This window comes from Diadema antillarum, unplaced genomic scaffold (genome assembly GCF_040938485.1).
Source record: "Diadema antillarum isolate AM-2024a unplaced genomic scaffold, OU_Dant_1.0 seq00001136_RagTag, whole genome shotgun sequence".
NCBI lineage: Eukaryota > Metazoa > Echinodermata > Echinoidea > Diadematoida > Diadematidae > Diadema > Diadema antillarum.
Window position 1 is genome coordinate 58,428 of NW_027271948.1, and position 16,782 is coordinate 75,209.

The 16,782-nt window shown below is 37.9% G+C and overlaps 1 protein-coding gene across 1 annotated transcript in view; it reads left to right on the plus strand.

Annotated features, from left to right (window-relative positions):
* Positions 1–3,592, plus strand: part of LOC139744098 (acyl-coenzyme A synthetase ACSM3, mitochondrial-like) — a 20,354-nt gene extending 16,762 nt beyond the window's left edge. The window contains exons 13-15 of the mRNA XM_071654554.1: positions 1,257–1,356; positions 2,388–2,507; positions 3,327–3,592. Coding sequence (XP_071510655.1) covers positions 1,257–1,356; positions 2,388–2,507; positions 3,327–3,419 — 313 coding nt within the window. The 3' untranslated portion in view covers positions 3,420–3,592. The remainder of the gene's footprint in view (positions 1–1,256; positions 1,357–2,387; positions 2,508–3,326) is intronic.
* Positions 3,593–16,782: the final 13,190 nt, after the last annotated feature.

Sequence of the window (16,782 nt, forward strand, 5' to 3'; positions counted from 1 at the left end):
TGTGGCACTGGTAGTGGAAGAAGTCATCAGAAATCGGAAGGGAGTGTTTAACCCTTGCAAGCCTGTCAAGCTTTTGGAGCATTCAGCTCACTCTTTGTAAGAACTCTTTACAGAAAATAGAAATCCAACAACCCTAGTCACTACCGAGACATGATGAAAGTGAAAACGTATATCCAAACATTTACGATTAATGTTTGTTGTCAACAATTAGCATCTGTATCATCATTGATAGCCCTGAAATATCCTTTTACAAGGTCAACTCAGAGTACACCTTGACAATGCAAAATTACTGCCTCTCTTAATTTTCTCTCAGGTAGTTTTGACTAGCTGTGAAAGAAAGGTTATAAAAGCAACAGCAATTGCCATTTCCAATTTGTGATGCTGTTGTCATGGAAACTTTTTGCATCAGAATGTGTCAGTTGGCACAATCCAGAATCTGCTTGATTCTTTATTGGCATTTGAAAAAAACAAAACAAAAGTCATGTATGATCTAGGTATTCTGCGTCTCATTTACTCCTAGTTCCACATTGTTGTTAGAGTCAAAGAGCCATTAGCAATTAGCATAAGATTATCGCGTCGGAATTTTTCTGCCAGCAAACCAGCATGGTGCCTTGATCATTTCAATATTGTGCAAAGAAATCAGACATCGCGTTGACGACCTTCTTTTGATGTGCTGGGAAACAAGCTGGTAGGTTTCCTGGGTCTGCCAGGCTATCTGCACATGAGGGCACACACGATGGTCATTGGTAACATGAGAAAGGTGTTTAGACACGGAATGACCATACGACTTGACCATGTGCATACGGTGGCAGCTTTTTGCTGTCAATATTTTGCTGGTATGCATCTGGACTGGCCTGGAAGATGAATGATGAAGTGACCATCTGACCAAGCAAACAACCAAACAAAGAAACATAAAAACATAAAGGGAAAAACATTGGCAAGAACAAGAGTGGACATAATTCCAATAGACAGGCTGGTAATTGTATGCACAGCTCAACACTTTCATATATTTCTTTGATCGCACATCCATGCAATGTTCAAGTCGAAAGTTGGCTTTAATAAAGCAAAATTAGATGAAATAGATGATGGAAGTTTCTCCAAACCCAGATATCGAAAAACGTTGTTAGAAAGATGTGAATTTTCAAAGTTTCATAGGTTTATACCAGATCTTCATATTGGTTGCCACAACTCTGCGCTGATAGTAATGGGAATTATTTTTGTTATCTTTTGTGTGTGTGTATGTATGTGTGTTAAAGGTACCGCATTGGACCATTTGAAGTAGAAAGCGCCCTCTTGGAGCATCCAGCTGTCATTGAATCTGCTGCCGTCAGCTCCCCAGACCCCATAAGAGGGGAAGTGAGTTCACCACAATATCATGCAAATTGGTAGAGATTGATAGGGTTGTGGCTAAATGCTTTAGATATAGTATACTAGATATTAAAAGATACCTTAAAACGGCTTTATACAGCGGGTGTATACAGCAGGTGGCTGCTATAGACAGGTGGTCACTAAGACGGGTTTGACTGTACTGCTGGAATTATGGCTTCTGTATGATGTCCAAACTGATCCCCTTTACAGTATATATCTTATGTGGATCACCTCTTCTTTGATGATTCTCTGTCTTTTTCACATTAATTACAAATAATAAAGTGAGATATCATGCTTTCTGCAAATTTCTTTCCTTTCTTGTAAAATGATTCTGTCACGGGGACGTGTCGAATCTATGTGACTGTAGCTGGGACAATGAAACTCTTTTTTTTTTTTCATCTACATATTGTTACGAATCACAATGTCTCCTGGCAAGCCTCAGATGAACAAGCTCAAAGATTTTTGACCGAGGACAGACACTTTGTTACAAAAATGTAATGATTGAATGATAAATGAATCTTATTGAAATAACTTGTTTGAACAGATTGAAACTATTAATTGAATGCTTAAACTAATGCAGTGCATACTTCACCTTCAAATTGACATAGAAAAAGAATAAATCAAGTTGTTTCCAAACTTCAGATGATAAGAAATGCCTGTCTGTTGTCTTGATTTGTGCTTGAAGCATATTTTTCACTGCCTTTTTTTAACTCTTAGATTTGTTTTCTTTTGCACTTGTGAGAAGACACTTAAGTTTTTTTTCTTCTGCAATGTTGCAAAGGAACCTGTCTGTTGTGCTGATCTGTACCAGAAGCGATAGACTGCCTCATTTCAACTCTTCATTTTTTTTTCCTTCTGCAATGTTGAAAACAGACCTTGCCCCTCAGAGGATATTGATATGCTTGTAAACATGCCTCCATAACTTCAACTATAACTTGGCATTGTCTTGCAAAACAAACATTTCTTATGCAACCTCCTCTGCATGTTGTCCACTCTTGCTGTCCACTCTTGCTGTCCAGATTGTGAAGGCTTTTGTCGTGCTGGCAGAGAGCCACAAGGACCGGCCCGAGGAGGAACTGACCCATGAGCTCCAGGACCATGTCAAGACCATCACTGCCCCGTACAAGTACCCAAGGAAGGTCAGTTCTGCGCTTTGCAGTCACGCTGTCATAAAACCCCATATGTTTTTGTTCATAGCTTGAACAGATAAACATGTTTTGAATAGAAACTTTCAGTGATTTGTTCTGAATGGGGTGTCTTGCTAGAAAAGCAAGACCTTATGTAAGATAAAGTTGGAAATAGGAACTAACTTGTAGAAGAAAAAAATGAGTTGGAGAACTGTTACTCATGAACAGATAACATGAATAGTGCTACAGGGGACAAGATGATTCAGAATGATAATGTTAGTCATATTCATATAGCATGAATGGTGAAAAAAACTCAAGCCAACTAATACTAATTACTTAAGCTTGCTGTTGACTCTCATTATAACACACTCTGATGGAACAGTAAAGTTGCTTTAGGAGCAAATGTTTGTTACATCAGGGTTTGAAAAACAGTGAAGTAAAAGATTCAGAACTTTGCGGCAAGCATTATTAGGACCTTATAAGGAGGAGAGTTCACTGCACTAAAACTATGTACGTAATAGAAGTCATAGATTTTCATGCAGCAGATGGTGATTTTTTTTTTCATGAAACACCCAAACACCCAACAAAGAGCACCACATGACACCCCAAAAATGGAAGATAACTAACAGAGGTTAAGTGATTTTCACCAAACTTTGAGATACAAGATCTTGTCGCCCCACTGACAATATGCATACAGTATTCCATGTACATGACGTATGCGTGCTAGTGCTAGCTTTCCTTTCATCCATTATTGTATTTGAATAATGCGTGCATGAACATGTGTCCGTCTGTTCGATTCCTCTTTCTCCATCTCTTTCTCGATGCTGCCAGATTGAGTTTGTGGAAGGTCTACCCAAGACAGTGAGTGGCAAGATTCGACGAGTGGAGCTGCGACAGAGAGAATGGGCAGCCCTTTCCACATAGGGTATCTCTCTCTCTCTCTCTCTCTCTCTCCAAGGATTAACGCGGAGTTATTTCAAACAGATGTCAGAAAACCTTTCGAGGTGCATCAGTGCATCAGCAATGCTCTCTTCTGTATTTTATTAATGCATAAAGAAGGACAGTGGCGGATCCAGAGGGGGCACACCGGGTGCACACCCCCTCTGTATTTTTTGTTAAAACAAAAGAAATAAAAAGAGAAAAATTGCGCCCTCAACGTTCCGTGTGATGTATCGCTATCGCGAAAAGCTATCGCCGCGACATTTCATGACTTTTTTCTTTTGAGTCTCCCACATCTTTTGACACCAAATTTGCGATGCCCGGGCGCGCAGTTCTGAAGTTGCGCATAAATATGTACATGCATGTCAGACCAAAAATTGCTCAAAAACGTGAATTCCTGTACAATTTCAATTTCAAACTGTGCTTACAGGCAAATTTCATAAAATCATGATTGTTTTGGGATTTTATTGATTAAAATTAATTAATTACATATTTTCTTGTTCAGAACATTGTCATGGACAAATTTCATCGAAAAAACAATGAAAAACATAGAGTCGAAAAAAAGAAATACATAAGAAATTCCAAAAAACAATAAAATACTTAAGAAATTTTCTTGATGGCACAATGTTTGTTCTCTTACATTTGCTAAGGACACTAAAAAGAATATTTACACAAAAAATATGCCTGTTTTGAGCTTTATTTAGTGATTTATGCCAAATTGTCTGATTTCATGCATCATTATGCATAAATTAGCATAATTTAGCTTAAATGATAATTTTTTGCAAAATTAACTTCAAGGTACTTTAGATTACATCATAGGCAACGCGTGTGCCAATTTTTGTCGCGATCGCGCAGTCAACGGCCGAGATCTGGAGGGGGGACCTGGGAGGCCCCCCCGGCTCTATCATCTACCTAAATTGCCCGGCCTAGTTAGGGTTAATTTTGTAAAGATACCTCCCCTTTACGGAATCCCGGATCCGCCCCTGAAGGATACATTCAGTGTTTGGTTCATAGTATTACGATGGATGACACAGACCTGTAAATGAGTAAGAAATTGGGTAAGAAGACAGAGATATTTGTACATAGTTTTGATTCATTCTAAAATTTGATGTCTTGGGCTTGTCTAATGGCCCTCCCTTTCCAGACTGCCAAATCAGTGGGAACAGTACTACAACATTTTCCCCATAGTGAGGGAGAGGTGAATTATATGACGCCACAGTTTTTGCAACTCACATGTTACTGCACAAAGAAAAAATATAAAACATTTACATGTATAGATGAGGGAAGCTTTAAAAGTGATCCTTCCTCAGTGTTAAAGGGGCTGTACAGTACTGGTTGAGATGGGGATTCATGGTTTTAACATTCCTAAGTGAGATAATGAGAAACCTCTTATGAAATATGAAAGAGCATGTAATTTTAAGAAGGATTCAATGTTTATTTGATGAAAATTGGTTTTCAAATGGCTGAGATATCCAAAAAAGTGATAGTAATAAAAGACTACATGCCCCAACTTTTAAATATTAGGATCTCTTTGTTTCACCTTGTTTTTGGATATCTCGGCCACTTCAAAACCAATTTTCATCAAATAAACTTTTGATACCCCTTAGAATTGCATGCTCTGTGACATCTCATGGAGTGGTTTCTGAATATCTCGCAAAAAGTTAAAAGCTAAATCCTCACCTCGACAAGAACTGTACACACCCTTTAAATGATTCCAGAAAATTTGATTTACATACCAGTATCAACTTCAGTGTGTAGAGTAGTTATGACCATTATACTTCTTTGTCACATTGTGTTGTATGTAGGATTTTGTTTATGTTTATGTTTCATTTCTATCTGCACAGACAGTGGAATAGTTTCTAAATTAAAGAATGGGCTATGCATAGATAAATGAATTTTATTTCTTTAAATATACTAATTTTGCCATGTATCAGAAGCATCAGAAAAAGGACAAATGAAGGCAAATATTACAGAAAACACAGGTACATGCATACAGTCATTAGAGATGAATGATGTATATTTTGAGGAAAAAAATACTTTTGACGAAGGCTCATCTACATCCTGCATGAGATGATTGCTTTAAATCAATGCTTTCTTCTACAATTGTAAAGTAGGGAGCTGTGATTATTAGCTTTGATGATGCACACACATTTTTCTACTGATCAGGATCAAATGTGACTGTCTGAAGATGTTTTTTACATGGAAATTTACAATGACTGAATGTTCTATGTTTTTGTACATAAAGGTTCTTTTCTGTTTTTTCCCTATGCACAAACTGCAAGTATGAAAGAAAAAGGATGTTTGTAATGATGTTTGTTTTCATGAACCAAGTTTTGGACTTGTCGTTGCCTATGTGCTTTTAATATCTAGGCAGGAAGCTTAGACAAATGGTGCATTTGTAAGGGTGTCTACATCATTGTAAAATTGCCTTAAACTGTATATATAGGACTTAGATGACTTTAGGTTCATTGAGATTATTAAGGTTAAGAAATGAATTTTATTTTGATACAAACAACTAACAGTGTGAAGATAGATCTACATTGTAAGGTATCATGTAACTGCAAAAGTAACTGAATACTTGACCAGAGTGTGTGTAGTTTGATATGAGAAATGGAAATAAATGAACCATTTTCGTGAGGACATTATCATTTTATTATTTGTATTGTGAGAAAGAAAAATAGGATAAGTCATTATATCTTTGTAAATTACCAGAAATTCAGGGAAGGGGTGAATTCAGTCGATTTTCCAATGTCTCCACTTCATAAGAATATTCTTCAACGAAGATAAGGAAAGATAGTGCCCAGATCTGACCATTATGCTGCCATTACACTGTAAGGTGTCCAGAGAGTTCACCGAAGTGATTTTCCAGCAAAGATTCGGTTGATTGACAGGTTTTAAAGAGAAGTCATGAAGATGCTGTTCTTCATGAGGTTGCTAAGCAACGTGCAGCCATACTCAAACAAGATGAAAATGCTGTTGGAAGTCTCATTGGAATGTAAGTTGCTATGTGAAACAAGGGAGGTAAAATTTTTCTGGCAAAATCAAAGGCAGATATTTAGATGAACTCTTATCCTGTAATGTTAATGTTGCTGTTTTATGCACTTTGTATATGAAAGCAGCCACCTAACGATATGACTACATGAGGTGATGTCATAATGTTGCGCTCAAATGATAAATCTCATGTCACTGAAATAATTGAATGATAGAAGGCTAAGTTAGTCTTCATAGTCAACAAGCAGATTTCTTGAATCGTTTCTCTGTGTAATTACTCTTTTATGCTGTCATGTAATCCGATTTCATAATCATGTTTGCCTTGAATGAGAATTATATATTTTCTTATTTTTCTATGCACCATAAATCTGCCTTAGATGTGTTTACATTTATTATTAATATTGTATATAAATGGTATTTGCTCTTGTGGTGGCTATGAGTTAATCGTGATATGTGATTGATATACATGTATGTGTGTGGGTTTTTTTTTTCTTTCTTTAGAAAGGAATACTGCAGAGGATTATTGCCCCCCCCCCCAAAAAAAAAAAAAAAAAAAAAATTGTCCTTGTTTCATTAGTAAAGTAGTGGACAAGATGATTTATGAATGACACTCATTTCCTTTCTTTTTTTTCTCTCTCTCTTTTTTTTACATTCTTAACTTGGACAATCAGTATTGGGTGCTTGGGTTCTTCAGATTATAAGGGACTCCATCTAGCTGCAATTGGAAGCTGAAGGTGATTTTGCAAACTTGTTGACGACTCTAAATCTTTCGTGCTGTTAGAGCCAAGATCTGACCTTTTGGTGAGAAATCAGACACAAAGTTATTTGATATCAGATTCCCCTTTCCTTCAGAATGCCCAGTGGCTCATGCCATTAAGATGATTAAGTTTTATGGCTACCCGTTTAAGGACGGAAAACGAGATACTACCTGTAAATGTTATGCAAATTCCTGCAACTAGAGGAAAGAGCCTAAACACACATTAAAAAAAGTGTGAGCAATCTTGCACAGACAATGACCGTATTTCTCAGCAGACCCTTGATGAAATCAGATACTTTGTCAGGCAGTACATGTACCAGTATCAATCTCGTCAGTTTCTTTCTTCCTAGCGTCTACTGCTGTTCATGTCAGACATTCGTGTCATCCACATGGCAAGAGTCTCTTCTTGTTTCCAGTTTGGTTTTGTCTTGTCTTGTCTTGTAATAATATTGTAAAGATCACTCCATTACGGACACTGAAGGACACACCGGGTGTATCTACATCTCATGTAAACTATGTTAATGCCAAATTCTCAAGAGGAGGTTTGAACCAAACATGATCAGATGCATTAAGTTTGTCATCAAAATAAAAAGAACAATCATTTGCAAAATGGATGTGTGTTTTTTAATCCAAAATTATGGAATTATATTTTTGTATGGATATGTGTTTGACACAGCTGGAATAAACGCGGTGCTGCCATCTATTCTGTGTCATAGATTGATAATGTCTTTCACAGAGCCAAGCGTTTGGTGGATATGACTTTGTATAGGAGGCGTGTATCGAAAGTGGCAGAACCTTGTTAGTTGTTGATTGTTGGGTTTTTGTTTGTATGTTTGTTTGGGAGGAAGAATTGGTCGTACAGTTTTTGCACTGTAGGAAATGAAGAGATGAAGTGAATGTGTGTGTGTGTATGTGTGTGTGTGTGTGTGTGTGTGTGTGTGTGTGGGTGGGTGTGTGTGTGTGTGTGTGAGAGAGAGAGAGAGAGGGACAGGCAGACTTAAGATTGAAAGGTAGTGATCCAGAGATAAATTGGATAGATTGCATGAAATACGTGAGCAGATCCTAGATTGATTGAGATAGAGACGACAGAGAGAGAGAGAGAGAGAGAGAGAGAGAGAGAGAGAGAGAGAGAGAGAGATGGAGAGTATAGGAGAGTAGGAAAATACATAATATATGAACAGGAGGGAGAGAGGAAAGGAGACATAGTGAGATATACCGACAGAGAGGGGTAAATAGAGAAAATATGAACTTGAAATTTGCAGCTAAGACCTGTATAGATATGATGGCAAAAGAGAACCCAACCCTACCTCGAGTGCCCTACTGCCTTCTTAAGACAATACTTAGAACATTAGTCGCATAACTAATGATGATGAAGTATGTAGTGGATTACTTCACTCAGCATGCAAAGGAACAGGATAAGATACTCCCACTGCAAATTTTCTTGGTGATAGTAGTCTTGTAACGTTTCATTCGTTAAATTCCCCAACCAACTTCTTATACATCTTGATGATATCTTGTTTTTGCCATCCATTGTTAGTAATTTTTAGGATGAAAAAAAAAAGTTTTTTTTTCTTTCAGCCACATTTTGGTCATACAACGTTTATTTCGGTTGCAAGATTATTGAAAGCCTCTATATTTCCTAAATTTTTCATTTCCTTTTTAAAGTTGGGAACACATTTTAAACCTTAAGTTTATCTTCCTGTTTTAAACATCTGTATAGTTTCGTAGTTTTCTGATTTTGTGCTCATTTTAGTAAATTTGATGTATTGATTCCGTCTCCAATCTGCGATATGAATCTTTTTTAGAGTTGCCAATTTGCTGAGTAAAAATTACGATATTTTTACTTCGGGAATTAATGAGATCGTACAAGAAAATGCACCAGCACCAACGTGGGAACACACGCGTCAAAACACAAAATCACGAAAATGGCCGGTTGCAGAGAACCCCCGCATGGAGACAGGCATGCGCACTACTATCCGCTTTTGTTTAATGACTCGTATTATTCATGTACGTAGAATAGGCTACTCCTTTGATATCAGGTTGCATACCAAGGTATGCTTCGACCAACCACAAAGCATAGATACTCTCCAGAGTTTCCCACATCGAGTTGCACGTGGGCACTCACATGCTTGCGGCTGTATATCTGATGGAGTCATAAAAATGCAAAATTTCACTACCCTGGGTGCTATAATATGCAATGAGTATCATAAAATCACTGTATAGGTACTTTCGTAATACTGGTTGTTTGACTTTGCAATGTACAAGCAAATGATTAGCCTGTGACCAATGTGTCAGTCATATTACGGTATTTGTTGTTTCTGGTCCTGACATTTGTGAACCCATCCCACATGCGCATACCCATTCCAATACACAGAATAAGGGACATTGAGGTTAAAGGGATGGTATAGTATTGGTTGAGGTGAGGATTGGGCTTTTAACTTTTTGCGAAATACCAAGAAACCATTCATGAAATTCTACAGAGCATACCATCTACGAAGAATTCAAAGTTTAATTGATGAAAATCGGTTTTGGAATGCCCGAGACATCCAAAAACGAAGTAAAACAAAGCAATCATAATAAAAGGTGGGTCCCACCATTTTATTAAGATCGCTCTGTTTTGGCTATCTCTGCCATTTCAAGACCAATTTTCACCAAATAAACGTTGAATCCTTGAAATTACGTGATCCTTCATGTTTCAATATATGAGAGCTTTTTCATTATCTCACCAAAAAAAGTTATAAACCTGACGTTAGGCCTCGACCAAAATTATACAATCCCTTTAACACTGATATTAACACACACGCACAAAAAGACACAGAAACGAACGAACAAACAAACAAACAAAATCAATGTTACTGATCAAATACCCGGTAAGTAATATTAGTGGTATGAGAGTATAGGCCTAGAGCTTTGTTGTGATGACTGGGCGTTTGCATGGATTGCGCATATTCGTGAAGCTATAATGAGTTAATTGTGCATAATTAGGTATTTGCATGGACAAGCAGAAAACATAAAGGAGGAAAAGGTGGATTTACTGGCAGACACTGACACGCAGACACGACAGTAGAGTATAATGTATGACGTGGTATAGTGTAACTGGAGACAGTGTACAATAGTAAACTCAGGAAGCTGTTCAAGCTCCCTGATTTGTCAGTTTATCCGTACAGGTGACCAATAGCAATGTAGACACCATTGAGGTGACTTGTTGTACCGCACCCCGAATCGAGTACGCCGGGTATGTGTATGGTTCGAAGAATAATGTGTTGACCATTATTATCTCCCCATGATCTTATTCAGATTCCTTTCAGTTATTTGTTTGTCTTTTTACGAACATATTTTCAGTATTTATTTGAGAGCACAAACATTTTCTCATTAAAAAAAAACAATAATAATTATAATTTGGCAATGCGCATTAATACAGACACACGCAAGCGCAGAATACACACACACACATGGAAAATCACACACAAGTAATAAATGTGCCCCATGCACTACTAAAGAGATATTGGTGAAGATGACGAAATTCTGTAAAGTGTTATCATTGAATATTTGATAAGTGATTAATCATTATATATATATATATATATATATATATATATATATATATATATATATTCATTTATTCATTTTTTTGTGCCAATATAGAATGAGTTTATTCGACTCAAATTTTCAGCGGCCTCCGCCTTCTTCAGGAGTCCTAACAAATTTGAGTCGAATAAGGTCATTCTATATTGGCAAAAAAAAAAATGCATTACCAGTTTATTTCTTCATTTCTTCGTGGAGCCAATACCTGAATTCTCAACATGTTTATGTACATATATATATATATATATATATATATATATATATATATATATATATATATATATAGTTGAGACAATGTAGATAACAGAAGATGTCGCATGAAACCGGCAGAGTTGTGAAGCTTTCGACCGTGGTCTTCCTCAGCTTTGATATCTATTTATATATATATATATATATATATATATATATATGTATATATATAATGTATGCATGTGTATATGATCATAACATGGGTGCATGAATATCATATGATATGTATAAGAAATTATGATTATAGATAGAGAGAGGTAGAGTTGTGCACCAGAGAAACAGCATATATAATACTGTGCGATACAGCTTTGTTATATCACGTGGGAATAGCATGAAGATTTTGTCAGCAATAATTTTGGCATATATTTTATTTCTGTGTTGTGTACCTAGGGATAAGTGGCAAAACATCATCCCCTCCTTATCTTTACCCGGGTTTTATGTAAAATGAGACTGTATCTACGGAAAAGATAGAATGTTTGTAAAGGATTGCGATTTTTTGATGTTGTATTGGTTAACTGATAGGTATTGTTATATACTCAGTTACTAGTATTATATAATGTGGATAGAAGGAATTATATAATTATATATGTATATGTATGTGTGTATATGATGTTTATGTGTATGTATGCATGCATATATGGATATATATGTATATATATATACATATATATATGCTCTCTAAAAAAATCGAGTGAAAATTTTCACTCCAAAAAGAGTGAATACAAAAAAGAGTGAATTTCGAGTGAAATTGGAGTGAATTTTGAGTGAAAATGCTCATTTTCACTCATTTTGGAGTGACGTCAGGGATCACTCGAAGATTTTGGAGTGATCCCTGACGTCACTCCAAAATGAGTGAAAATGAACATTTTCACTCAAAATTCACTCCAATTTCACTCGAAATTCACTCTTTTTTGTATTCACTCTTTTAAGAGTGAATATTTTCACTCGATTTTTTTTAGAGAGTATGTATATATATATATGTACGATCTCAATATGAATATATATAAATATGAATTATGAATAGATTGATAGATAGATTGATAGAGGTGTACACAGAAAAATTATACTGTGCGACACAATTTTGTTATATTATGTGGCAAGAGTATGAAGATTGTTTCAGCAATAATTTTGGTACATAAAATAATGTGTATATTGTACATTTCTGTGTTATGTACCTAGGGACAAGTGGCAACACACTATCCACTCTCTATCCACACTCTATCTGTACCCGGGTTCCATGCCTGCTACTTTGATTGTTGGTAAATCAGCTGTAGGGGTTAATGACCGCGAGAATGTTTATTGTATCGTAATTGTTAACAATTTTTTATCTGCACTGACACGACTGACACACTTGTAACACTGAACCTAATTCTTTATACTACCCCACTCCTGCCTGACATGCACCACCGCACACAAACCTTCCCCCAATACCTGTATCACATGATCACTCACATCCCGCCACAAGACAGCCACAAGACATCCAGGCAACGCAAACGTCTGCTTAGCAGGTAATCATATTATTTAGTTTATTTATGATATATGTTTGATAATTTGTATTGTATGATATGTTTGTATGCTATATATACTCACTATACACTCATTTACAGTTATACATTGTTGAGTGTGTTGCAAAGTGCCAAAAAATATTGCCAAGTATGTCATGTAACTATTAACGCATGCTCAACTTATATTTAATATATTGTGTTTATGACTTCAGATTTGTTATGCTCAAAAACATATATTTCGTTTCACAAACAGATATTAAAGCTGAGGAAGACCACGGTCGAAAGCTTCACAACTCTGCCGGTTTCATGCGACATCTTCTGTTATCTACATTGTCTCAACTATAATTTCACTTAAGATGACAGAGGCGTGCGGTAGGAATATCAGCATCATCACACACTATATATATATATATATATATATATATATATATATATATATATATATATATATATATATATATATAATACATTTGTAAATATGACTATTAAAGATGATTCAGTTGGTAGGCCTATGGTATTAGGAAATTACTTTTGTATATCTATGAGTTCTTGTTTTAGTGCTCACAGGCGGTGCCCGCGCAACGTTTCTATACATATTTTTGTGTATGTTTTCATATTTTGTGTATGTATTGATTTTGAACTCGCATACGCCAAATGGGGTGAGTGAGTCAATAAACTTTCAACTTTCAACAGACGAAACATGAGCTCTATGCAAGCATACTTAAGGCAAGACTCGACTCTCACGCACATAATGCTTCACAGACGTGGGATTCTAAAACACACCACAAACTCAATCTAACACACACACACACACATACACATACATTTTTGTTTTTCCGCCACATATCATGAGCAAAAGTCTAGTTGTGGTTACTTCGTCATTACGTGTAAAATTACAGCACAGCACAGACAGAGCAATCAGATGCTGTCTAGGATTCTCAATCAAAAATCATGATAAAATAATTGAACAACACATGCACGAGTTGAACGTTTCTATTCCTAAAAGTATATATAATTTTTTCTTCTATTTCTTTTTCTTCAAAAGACGGACCCATCACACGATTGTTCTTGACATTCATATAGACGACTTAGTGATTTTCGGGGTTTTTTTATTATACACAAAAAGGCGACGCAAGTAATGATAATTCTTTTAGTAATAACAAACATTTCAGTAAAGCAACTGGGTATATCCACTTCGCAGGATATATCATTAATGTTTGGCACATCTCACTAAACTTCATCTCGATAATTCCAAATGCTACTCGTCGCTGTTTCATGCAACGGTACAGCAGAATTAGGCAGTTGCAATGTTCTTAAAGTCTCGATATTTTCGTGATTATCAACTGTCGTTTTAATTCACAATTCATTCACAGTTATATCATAGCTGAGTCTACGCAGTCCCGTCACAGGTGTGTTCGGATGAGCTCGTGATGGACATGGAGCTACCAATCCTTCATCGTCTTCGTCTTCATCGTCCTCATCGTCTTCGCTGTCGAAGTCGGAGTACTCGTCGTAGGTGAGGTACCCACTGTTGTTATCGGTACTGCCCATTTCTCTTGGATGTTTAGCAATGTTTGGTCCCAGTCGTTCCTCGATGTCGCGAACAGTCGACATCGGTAGCAGACTTTCCTCCAGTCGTTTGAAGCGGTCGTCGTTCAGACATCGTTCCGTCAGGGCCGCGTGCGTGTCCTGCTCCGAACGAGTAGGAGGCACCTCGGGTGATGCTCTCCCTGGGCGGGTGGTGATACTGGTGATGCCGTATTTTGAGTCTAAAACCTGGGGCAAGGTGATTAGTATGCCACGCTTGTTGGTGGACGTGCCTTTGCGCTGTGACGCTTTCTCGTCGTGTGACAACTTGGGGAGGAATAGACCTGCCGAGTTCGCTTTCTTTTTCAACGCCCTTTGACGAATGACTTCCGTCGGGCTGGACGGGAGACGCTGTGGACTGTACACCATCGAATTACTTGAATCCAGAAGGATGGGAGGCAAGCTGGCACACCCGGTCCTTGTACTGCTAGCCGATTTCTCTCTCGTGAATCTCGCAGCCTCTCTCATCATCCTCGCCGACGACTCTCGAATACGAGCGATGTCCGTTGCCATGGCAACTGCTTCACGATGTTGCTGAGCTTCGAATCTGCGCACTTGCTGATCGAGAAGGCGTTGCTCCATGGCGTTCTCGAAGAGGAGGACGCGCTTGAGTCTGCTGGGCAGCTTGCGCGGCGGCGGGGAGCCAGAGACGTTGTGATTCGACGGGCTTGGTGTTCGAGTCTCGACGCCGTCGACGTCATATTCGAAGTGGAAGTCTGTCTTGTCATTCGCAGAAAGCAAACTACGGAGTCTGGATGAGGTTCTTGGCGTGCTGCTCGCATCCTTTCGCTTGGTGTCTCTCTCGCACCGGGTTTTCTCCTCGGGAGGTGAACGGGGTCGCTTGCCGATGATTGCACCCCGACGAATGTCTCCTGAGTCTGTCATCTCAATACGGATTGGCAGAAGAGAGAGAGAAAAAAAGAGGAGTAACGTGCTGGCTGACGGTACAGCTTTGTGGAAGTGTGTCTCAGAATATGAAGTTGGAAGCTCGTGCTCTCAAATTCAGTGATCTGAAATCTTTTGAGAAATTGTGGAAAATAGGTCCAGATTGCGAAGTGTTCGTGACACGAGACTTCTCCTGTAGCAACCGTTGCACAGCTGATGACACCTCTCAACTAACTTCATGTCTACACGACTTTGCACTTTATTATCCCCCTCCTATACACACACGCACCCTCTTTTCTCGCCTTGTTCAATCAAGGGTATTATCCTGTTTTGGTTTCTTTTCTATTTCCGGATAAAACCCTTAAATATAGAGGCGCAACACAAAGGATGCAAGCACCCCTGTCCCCCGGTAATTACTGTCCTGCGTGACAGGGGCCGTTGCGGCTTTTGTTCAGGATGTACGCGAAAAAAAGACCCACTCAGCGAGTCGAGAATTGCGGATGAAAGATGTGCGTCACTGCAGGCACTCGATCAGTTCTGGGCCTATCAAGAAGGCGGGCAATAACTGGTCGCATAAACAGAATTGCCCCTGTTTGTTATTGGTTCTTACCCCATCAAATCCTTACATTGGTTCCTCAATGACGTCAGAGGCATTTTGTTACACACTGCAATGTGCTAGCTGCTGCCTTGCTCAAGATATTCTGCCAGACAGTCAATGTCTCCTATGTCATTCGAAATGACGCATTTCATCGCCTTTATTATCAGTTTCATTAGAATAGTACTACTCATCAAAATCACAAAGCCGTTCGTCTGTGTCCTCAGAGACGTGAGAGATATGATGCGGTCAACATATCATTATCTCATCTTGAATAGTCTGTCATACAGTCAAGGCACTATCTTCCAATTCATGTAATTACTATGTTTTACTCGGTGATGGCAAAGTCTGTCTTTGAAACTTTGTTTCTAATTCGTGGAATTTCACCTCCATGATGCCACACAATGTCGTACAAATAATTTCGACCTGCTATTTTATTTACCTCATCCACAATAGTCTATGATGAGATGCAGAAAATACAGTATTTGCTAGTCACCTGTAGTAACGTTTGATATCATGTTTGCAGAGTATGTGTACTAGTCAGTTCCTAATCATTGAACACTGTTTGATGGTCTGAAAGTCATTGATTTGTATAAATGCAGTCAATTCAGTATACTCTACTTCTTCTCAAAAATTTTATGAGTTCTTTCTTTTTCAAGCTATTGTAATCGACAAAATGTTTTCTCAGTTTTTCTTTTCCATCAAATGAATTCTTTCGCCCTTAATCAGAGAATATTTCATGCACTAAAATCACAGATTAGAACACCTCTTTTCTTAATTAGAATTGACTTTGCCGGGTAAGGATGTGTGTGTGTGTGTGTGTGTGTGTGTGTGTGTGTGTGTGTGTGTGTGTGGGTGGGTGTGTGTGTGTGTATGTGTGTGTGTGTGTGTGTGTGTGTGTGTGTGTGTGTGTGGTAATGCTGTGCATTGTAATCTTGAACGTGCAAAGAGATGAAGTTCATTAGTTCATCTGTCAGAAGAGAAAGTGGAAAAAGAAGGAAGAACAATGTCGTTCTTTCACTTTTTAATCTTTCATTGATTCACGCTTGACATGCTTGACACCTAGTTGAGAACCATTCGTCATGTCATCCGATTTCCCATCAGCTAATCTTATTCTTCCTGTTTGATTGACACTATTGATTGACGAGCTGTGAAAATGGATAAGTTACGTTTCATTGATCACGATGCTGATCA